General features: G+C 39.8%; 1 protein-coding gene across 4 annotated transcripts; it reads right to left on the reverse strand.

The window, feature by feature from the left end:
- Positions 1-4464: 4464 nt before the first annotated feature.
- Positions 4465-8633, reverse strand: admb (adrenomedullin b). 4 transcript variants are annotated; one of them, XR_011695615.1, is made up of 5 exons: positions 8519-8633; positions 7915-8030; positions 7294-7446; positions 6099-6474; positions 4465-5867 (listed from the first exon to the last, which is right to left on the reverse strand). XR_011695615.1 is itself a non-coding variant. In XM_071526014.1 (5 exons), exons 2-4 carry the CDS (start codon positions 8016-8018, stop codon positions 6177-6179), a joined length of 555 nt encoding a protein of 184 aa, XP_071382115.1. In that variant the 5' UTR covers positions 8019-8030; positions 8519-8633; the 3' UTR covers positions 4465-5867; positions 6145-6176. The 4 variants fall into 4 exon arrangements, 3 of the variants coding, with proteins under 3 accessions (XP_071382115.1, XP_071382116.1, XP_071382114.1); XM_071526014.1 differs by having other exon boundaries at positions 6145-6474; XM_071526015.1 differs by having other exon boundaries at positions 4465-6474; positions 7294-7428.
- Between the last annotated feature and the right edge of the window lie 944 nt (positions 8634-9577).

Consider the following 9577-nt stretch of genomic DNA (forward strand, 5'->3'; position numbering starts at 1 on the left):
TGTGCAGGCTTTTTCTGATCATATTGGACTGTTATGCTGGCCTCTTGCACCTGGCCCACTCCTTAGTAAGCCTTGAGTCTAGAGCGCAAACTTTTTGATAATATTGACACACACTGATATTAAATTGTATGTTGTATGAGAAAGAGAACATTTAGGAATGTTATTTTCAATATAAATATAATGATACTGAACTGAATGCTAATGAACCTCAGAGTTACAAAGGTATCTTCAGAGTACTTTTTCCTTTTGCTAATAAAGTAGATAGAATGATAGAATGAAAGGGATAGAATGGCAGATATAGGAGAGATCCTGGAGAGACTATCCTTCACCTGTGGTCCATGAATTAGACTCACTACACCACCATCTGGGCACTAAAGGGAAATTTCACCAAAAAAAAAAAAAGAGGGCCCCTCAAGGCTCCATGATAGGAATTTAAAAAATCCTATACTTACATATATGATCAAAGATATTTAATTACTTTAATGACATTAATTGCTACTCTAGTCTAGCTAGTTATTTGCAAGCCTAGCTAAACTGGCACGCATTTATGCATTTTTACGTCCCAACTCTTATATACTCCTTGTCTGTGTCCTGTCTGTGTTGAAGCGGTGGTGTTTCTGATGGGTGTGTGGTTGGCAGGGGAAGTTCAGGGGAAAGTGACTGCCACTACCATGGAAGATGACAGTTAAAACAGATGTGTGCCTCCTCAGTCAACGGGTGAGTCTTTGGTGTGATGAGAAGAGGACACTTACTTGTCTTTTCACCATCAACTTCATAAAAGGCAGATGATTTCACCTCCTGGAAATTATGCAACTTTCGGAACAGTCCATTATCTCCGAAGGGGTGTTTTCATTAAAAGTAACAGGGTTGACGACAACCTGGGGACCCGACTAAATTGTTTTTTTCAACATTTTACAGATATTAAGAATAAAACCCAGTTCTAGTTTTTATATGATAGTTAGACTTTTTTGGCCTCAATAGCTAGTAAAAGTAGAAAAATCATACTGAGGGACAGGCCATTTTTACATTTTTTGCAAGATGCTTCACACAAAAAAGTGTTTACAAACAAAAGAAAAAAACTATTCATTTGTTTTTATGTTACGAGACATATCATGGAAACTAAATTATAAAATGTTTTATTGTTTATTCTGATTTACAGAGCAGTTTTGTTCGAGGGACACAAAATGGCGCGTTTTCGTGTAATGACCCACGGTGTTCACTGTCAAGTGTTCCCAAGTAAGTTGAAACTAGGTTAGCACTTGTTACATTCTTGTAGCTGTGAGCGTCTTAGCAAATAATGTAATTAAGTCACCAATAATAGCTCACTACCGCAACTTAACATTTGACGTCAATGCTAAACACTTAGCATGAAGGATTAAGCCCAATTTCAAAGAAAACGTCCAACATACAACATGTAAACAACAGGGAACTTGAAATGAATCCTCTGCTAGCTAGCAAAACACTTCCACATGCAATTTCATAATGTGACATGGAAAAAGCAATCTTCCTTAATGTAAATGCTCTGAAAAATGGCTGCAGCAGGATTTGTAACTTAATTACGGGCTATCAGCTGGCTTATGAAGGCAACTACCAACAAAACACTACAGTCGCTTAGCAACATCAGCACATGGAGATGTTTGCCTCTCTGGAAAGCATAAAACTTGGTAGAGATTCGAGGAAGTGATAATACCAGTTCATCTGATGTCACTTGAGGTTGAAATGATGGATTCACTTCAGCAGTATCAAAAGAAGTTGAAAGAGGTTCTTCTCTCAACACAAAGACACAGTGTAGTATCTGGCATTTCATGTGTTCATTGTTGATGTTATACTCAAATATCGATGTTATCACCGCTGTCCAAATTTCCTCAAACAGACTGACGGCAGCAGCTGTGGCATCTTTGCGTGTTTGTGGTCTGAAGCAGTTACGTTCGTTGTGAAAATGAATAAATTTGTTGAGAATGAGAAACAAATGTGTGTTGCTTTTAAGTTGTCAGAGCAACTATACAGAGCGTTTATGAGAGAAAGCTGTCTTGTTTCTGAAGTGGAACCTAGTTTGTCTATGGCTTTCTTGTTATAAGGATATTCTGATTGGTGCTCCATATCCCCACCTGTCTGTTGATGGGTCAAGTTGTGTTCACCGGTGCTGATCTGACAGAATGGCTTAATTTTTCAAAACTTGAATAGCTTTGAACTTAACGACTAAAACCTAATCACAATTTTGAGTGTCTTCATATAAACTTTTTTTGGTTGGGGATTCCTATAAAATGGCCCACTAAAATGATAAATGACTTTGAATTTGTAACCATAAGTTTTTTGAAAAACATCGTAAAAATTAGACCACAAAATCCTTTTTCTCCATTCCTCCTGTAAATTCCAGTAACGAGAAGTTAACACAGAACATTTTGATTGATCTCTTGCTTGAGGTGTTGTGCTGGGGGCTCGTTTCCAAGGTAACATGACTACAAATGTTCCCTTGGTGTACTGTCGGAAATGTAATAATTATGACTTGAGTGCACACTAAGACCCAAGAGTATTTACCGGAGTGGTAAATACGAATGGGAGAGCTGGAGTTTTTCGATGATACCTGAGTTATTTTCTCCTCTTCTTCTGCCACTGCAGCACAAAGTGTCTCTGTGTTGTTTGATGTTTAAAATAAACACCTTCCATTTTGTTTTCATAAAGCACTTGAATACGTGACAAGTCATAATTAGGACTTCAGACTTCAGAAGTCGGAGCTTACAAAGAGCACTTGAAGGCAGCAAAACTTATGTTAGTTCATCTTTAGCATGCTAGCAATTAAAAAAAAAAACAGGGATCCCGAATTTGTTAATTTGCTGAATTGACACCTCAAATACTGTGTAATCAATTGCTGCCCGTAAGCATTTGTCTAGCATTCAAAGCAGGGCCTTGATCAGTAAAGAATTATAGTTCCACTCATATTTCATAATCAACAGAGGAACTTAACTCATAAACTGAGAATTACTGTTTGATTATGTCCTTAAAGCTGCACTAGGCAAGAGTTTATGTAAAAATGCACCCGTCACTCTCATGTGAGGCTGCAGCAGAGAAGAGCATCACCACTAATTGAGACGCTGTAGATTCGCCCCGTTTGCTCAAATGAAACTCTGATGTCGGGTCTGGAAACTCTGCTGGGAAATCTTCTCTGCACACAGGAAGTTACAAATCAAAACTTAATTGAGTGAAATGCAAACTGTCTCTGCCTCTCTCCTCCCGTTGGTATTGTTTGGTAGAAAGCATCACAGACCAGCTGGGTTGGTCAACATGAGCGGGCTGTGCAGTTTACTGACGTCACCATACAGGATTTCTGGGTATTGAAGTCCTTATATTTTTCAACAATTACCTCCCACTGCCATTTGAGCTATTAGCGTGTATTTCCCAGTGCGGCTTTAACCAACCTCAATGCTAAATTACTTATTCTTTGTACATGTATGCTTGTGACTGACAGGCCAACAAAACACAAAAGCTATGCTGAAAAAAAAAAAAAAGTGTGTATACAAGCTTATATTTTATCGCCTTGAGTAGCTTTCCATGCATACTTATAGAGCCCGGAGCTCAAGCTTGCAATGAGGGATTCAAAAAATGCTATTGTTCAGTTTTTAGCTGTAAGATTTCATAAATAACTAGTTTTAAATGGTTCTTGACGCTACATGGCTCATAAAATCTACGAGTATTCGTAATAGCACCACCAAGCAGCACTTGTGTGTATTTTGGTGGAGGTCGATAAAGGAATTACAAGCAAACACGTTAAAAAAAAGTGTAAATTTGATTGGCTTAAATGGTGCTTCGTGGATTATATGTGCATGGCGAATTTCCCAGTGGACCCAAATGGCTCTGAAAAGAACTTAAGTCATGCTGTGAGAGTTATGAATGTTTGCTGATAAGAAAGGTAATATAAAACTTCCATATTTTGGCATGAAGTTTGGCTTGACGTTATCTCCCGTACAAAGAGACAGAACTACATTTTATTACACTGTGTCACCGCGGTTACTGCTGCACAACACACAGGAAGTAAAAAAAACACATCCAACATTGTTATTCTTGATTCCCACTTACAGAAATATGTATTGATTTGAGGAGTGAGGGAGAGTTTTATTTTAAGTTAATTTGGCACATATGTACTTCTTCTGCAAGGCTAGGTTTGGACCAATGGATGAAAACAACCAGAGCTATACGGCCAAAGTTTCAGGATCATCATCATGGCCGCTCTGCAGTGTGTCAGTGGAGGTGAAATTCCAGAGATAATAATATCTCCGTCTATCAGAGTGTTCCTGAGTTGAAGAGGCGCACGCTGCTCCTTCTCATTCCATTCGTCAAAACTGGGATTTTTCTTTGCCAAGGGATAATTTATTTTGTTGAAATGCTGCGATTACACAATGTTGACCCAAGTCAAATTTAATTTCAACCATTCATTATTATTAGAACGGAATGTAAAGAATGGTTAGTATTGTTTTTGCATTACTCATCACTGATTAAATAATTACAGCTCTCGTCCCCTTGCTGATTTTAGGCCAGCCAAAACTGTTGTAATCAGGATTTAATGGCATTTGCCTTGTTCTACCATACACAACAAATATTTGAGTTCTGTGTCACTTTTATGATCCTTCCTACACACACACACACACACACAGACAGACACACACACACACACACACATGCACAATCATTATTTAGAAAATTATGTCACCAAATAGCATCAAAGTTGCTTCAAGTTATTTTCATTGTTGCAACAATCATTTTCCCAAACAAGTACATTACAAGCTGCTGAAGACTATATGAAAAGTTACTGTCTTATTCACCACAAACAGATATTATAATTCACTTAATACCATTTCAAGTTATTTCTGTGACTTATGACTTAATTGTGATTTATTACATTCAAATAAAGAAGCAGATAAATGTCAAATGATCACACAACGAATTGGCTTTACTACAATAAGATAAGTGCTTTGTTGAACTTCTTAACTGTACAATATCACTGCATTCATTCTGAAGCTGCTCGACCTGTTCCATGTAATGTCGGCTGCTGAGGAGCTAGATGGCAGCACAACACTCTTATTCGCCCTTCAGTCCTTTGCACTTCACAGCGGGACGAGGCAGTCCGTCACTTCCATGGCATCCGAACAAAACTCCCGCACCAACTGCCAAAAAATAACTGACCGTCGATGACGTTCATCAGCCAAACAAATGTCCTTTGAAAAATAATAAAAAATAAAAACTCTGAGGAGTTACCTGCACAGTGTCAGGAGAGGAATCTGTTCCATCTCCAACACTATTCATTTCCAATAGATATAATCATCAAAATAATCTTTCATATGACACATAACTCAGTAATAAGGTTTAGTTTTGATAATAGCTTCAGTTAGTATTTTCATATCTTATCTTGATGCTTAATTTACATAAAGAATACAGGACAAAGTAACTCACAATTAAAATGTATTATTAACTACTTCATTGAAGTTTAAAATCAAAACAAGACATATTGTGTTTAATCTGTATTTTGGCTGTATAAAAAATATAGTTGCATGTATTATATGCTTAAATATACGGCAACTTCATACATTTCCTTATATACAAACTGATAATTAAATTTTTTTTTTTAAGTATATGTAATACAAATTGTATAAATTGCACTTCACAAGCGATTCACACCATTCAGTTCATGTGTGAGAGGATCCTGTATACGACAGTCTGGGGTCCAGTAACTTCAAATATTCAAAAATCAGTCAGTGAAATGGAAACTCCTGCAGCTCGGCCTCCACTCCTCCGTAGTTCGTGGGCGTTTGGGAGAAGTTCTTCGGGGTTCGCCTGCTTCCAGCGCTGCCAGGCGGACGGAGCTCAAGAAGAAGCTGAAGAAGAGACAAAGATTCTTGTCAAGTCCCGCAGCTCTGAAGCGAATTCATCCATAAAATCACACACTTGTTGAGACTGAAACCTGCACACCTAAGCACACACAGATGCACACACACACACACACACTTCCCAGTACGTATTATTGGGATCTCGCCTTCATCCAAAGTTTCCTCTGATGCAGCAGCCATTCTCACTGCATGCCTTAAAGTAATGCTGTGGAAGAGAACCTCTGAAGGGACTTATCTCCGTCCGATGCGAGCAAAAAAAAAAAACCTATTCTCCACTGCCTCTCCACCCCGCCCGTCTTAGGCCACTGCGGTTGGGGTTTTGAGTCCCTGGCCTCCCTGAGCAGCTCCGACGCTCCGCTGACGTTTCCCTGTCCGGAGGGCGAGCCGGGCGGCGTCCGGGAGAGAGCGGCGGCGGCGGCGGCGTCCGTAGCCGGTGGAGCGCATCTTGTCCTCGGGGGCGCTGGCCTCTTTGCCGCTTTCGTTGTACAGGTGCAGTCGATAGATCAGTTCGTGGACCGTACAGGTGACCAGGACGCAGCCGGGCTTTTTGGCCGAAGTCACAGTCCACCTCTTGGATCTGATGTTTAACCCAAAGCTGGAAAAGAAAGAGAAGAAAGAGGGGGATTTAGAGGGACGGATTCAGGAGCGGTCTTACCATTAGGCAAAGGTAGGTGACTGCCTCGGGGGCCCCGGGCAACCAGAGGGCCCCAAAAAAGACAAGAATAGATCATGTAAACTTATTTTTAATCAATATAAAAGAAATGTACTTATTGAAAAACACCCCTCTTTTTGTTACAATAAATTATTTCAATCTTAAGTCATGGTCGCCCCCCACTGTTCAGTCGGCTATTCCACTTCTAGTGCAATTTTGCCACTTGTCTTTAACTTCATTTCACTTAATTTCCCTGCCACTGCATCAGTAGCTGAGAGAGAAGTTATACAATTGGGTCAGAAAAATGCCCCAACTTGAAGGTAATGAATAAAAAAAAGGATGGATTCAAAAGGGAAAGGGTTGGGATTCAGGGGGCCCCATGCTTTCTTTTTGCCTAGGGCCACCAAAATCAGTAAGTCTGCCCCTGGACGCATTTAGGGTTTGGGAAATCTGATCTGAGAACACATAATGAATACACTGACAGGGTGTAAAAGACAAGTTCATCTCCAAAATATCATCAAGATTTATCAGTAAAATATGGATTGAGGATCTAATCTGTAAAAGTGTTAACATTTTGTCATTAAATGATACTACCAAAATTTGTGCTATTAATCATTTTATAAGAGTAGGTGTCACTTTTCTCAAAACTTGGACATCTAATTTGGGATTTTGGATCTTGAAACACTCACACTTAATATGAAACTCAATTGCATCATCTGTGGCACTTTCGTAACATGTCATAAAAACAGCCTTTCTTCTTACTTTGATGGAGGTGCCAGAGTTTCTGCACCGCCTTTCTGCTGTGGTCCAACATGGGTCTCGGGGTCCTGTTCAGTGGCCGTCGCTAAGCCGCTGCGCAGGTCTCTCTTCATGCGGCTCTGCAGCCAAACTCGAAACCTGCCACACACAGCAGAGCTGGTGACGACAGAAACTGACAAGACTAATTTCACAGAAACAAACAGCACAGACTTAATGTGATAAAGTCAGAGAGAGTCGGAGAAGAATGTCATCCAAGACATGAGATCATTTCACTTGCTGCCAGTAGAGCTTAACTTGTTTCAAGAATCTCAATCAAGTGGCATTATCTTGAAATAAGGCAGATCTCTCCACTTGTTTCCAGAAAATGTCACTTGAAATAAATTAAGCTGCCTTTGAAACAAGTGAAATTGTCGTCACTTCACTGGCAGATTCCCTTCACTTGTTTTTATTCATCAATTTGTGACCTGATGTAACTACCCCTTGTCTTATTTAGGGTGATCAAGCTCCTATGTAGGATCCTGGCTTGAATGTTAAAGAAGAGAATAAGACTTGCATTAAGGATGGATCCGGGATTAAATTGACTTGATGAGATGGAGATTCTTGCTCTTTTACCAGCCAGCTCACCTCTTTTTCAGGCTGGAGTTGAAGTCCCCTGTTGCACCTTTCACCATCGGCAGCACCGTGGTGAAAACACAGCAGCAGATGACGGTCTGCAGGGCTAATCTCATTTTGGCTGGGAGCTGCCAATGGTAAAGAAACAGAAGTTGTACAACCATGAGGCAAAGTTAGAGGAGGTGAGAGACTGGCTGCCAAGACTGGGGATTCATTAGTTTGAGAAGGCTCTTGTTGTTTATTCTGAACAAACTGACAGCCGGTTTAGCAGCACAACAAGGTGTCAAAAGAAAACAACAGTCACTTGGGTCAATATAGTCAATTTAAATTAATATTAATGTAAGGCAGGATTGATTTTAAGATTGATTTTAAGATCAGTGCATGAGTATGCTCCCCCTCAACATAAAAACAACTAAAGCAGCAACATAACAATCCAACCCTACATTTAAAAAAAAAAAAAAATGCTTTACAACAAATTTTATTCTTTACTCAACCCCCAATTCTTCCAACCCTCGCCCCAAATTTCATATCAATTTACATTCTTTACTAATATCTGGACATTTTTTCCATCGACTCTTACAAAAATGCTTCAATCTTCATGGAAAAGGTGGCTTACCTTAGGCACTATCTTGCAACGTGATATAGAGAATTTATGGTGCGCATCCAAGCGTGTTCTGCGCCTGTTAGGAGAGTTAGGTGCTTTTCCAAGGCTGTAAAGAGTTTACCATGAGTTGAGTCCTGAAGTTTACACTGCTGACATGAGAGGCTTTATAGAGAGAGGGAGGGAGCTGTACCTGAATGCCAGACCCAGTGGGAGGGACTATGGGACAGTTCATCTCAACCCCGTCCCCCCCACAGTCAGGCATTTAAACTAAAAACATGCAGATAGAGCTTATAATCAGGTCAGCAATCCAAAACATTTTCTGACTAATGCATAATACTCTGATTCTGATTTATTACATCACTTTCCTGTCAGTGAGCAAGTCTCCAGAAAATGGGTTTTGTGCAGTTAAGGGTTTTGTGAATTGACCTAATTGATTTTTCCCCAAAGGCTCTGTTCATCTGTAGTGAATGGGAGCCTTCTGAGCAGTAAGACCAAGCCCATTTATATTTCTATTTTTTTCAGTATCAGTGTAGAAACTAGTGCTATTTGGGGTTATAAGAAAGAACTGACAAAGTTCATTGGTCATGCATGCTTTAGACCAGTGATTCTCAACCTTTTTCATATCAAGGACCCCTAATTTAGTACACATTAAGGCCACAGACCCCCATTTGATTAGAATTTGTTTTGTAGGTAGAGAGATAACAGTGGAACTATGATCAAAACAGTCATTCTTCTACATTCTCTAATTCTCTAACTTCTTGTAAATGAAATAATGATGAAGTTTAACAATTCATCAATTTGCTGGGGACCCCCTGGAACCCCCTCAAGGACCGCTGGTGGTCCCCGGACCCCACGTTGAGAACCACTGCTTTAGAGCATGACTTAAGTAAGTTCAGGTGGGTGTAAATGATGTTAATGGCTTAAGGATGTTAATGCTTAAGGAGACGTGTTTCTGGGTGACTCTGCCTCGGTCAGAGTTAGTCATGTGTGATTTTAATCGCTCTAAAATGCAAAGTGTATTTAATTTTTGTACTGTTGTTATGGCAACTGCATGCACTGTACAACATTATG

Source organism: Centroberyx affinis, unplaced genomic scaffold (genome assembly GCF_046629955.1).
Source record: "Centroberyx affinis isolate AG114_WGS23_722 - 3 ecotype Tasmania unplaced genomic scaffold, CSIRO-AGI_Caff_v1 ptg001376l_1, whole genome shotgun sequence".
In the NCBI taxonomy this organism is placed as follows: domain Eukaryota; kingdom Metazoa; phylum Chordata; class Actinopteri; order Beryciformes; family Berycidae; genus Centroberyx; species Centroberyx affinis.

Bases quoted from the DNA above. Each gene is read 5' to 3' on its own strand.
- admb (XM_071526014.1), bottom strand. From the start codon at position 8,018: ATGAGATTAGCCCTGCAGACCGTCATCTGCTGCTGTGTTTTCACCACG. The intron at 7,447-7,914 runs GTGAGCTGGCTG...TGTCGTCACCAG, and splicing joins AACTCCAGCCTGAAAAAGAG to CTCTGCTGTGTGTGGCAGGT. The intron at 6,475-7,293 runs GTAAGAAGAAAG...TTTCTTTTCCAG, and splicing joins ACTCTGGCACCTCCATCAAA to CTTTGGGTTAAACATCAGAT.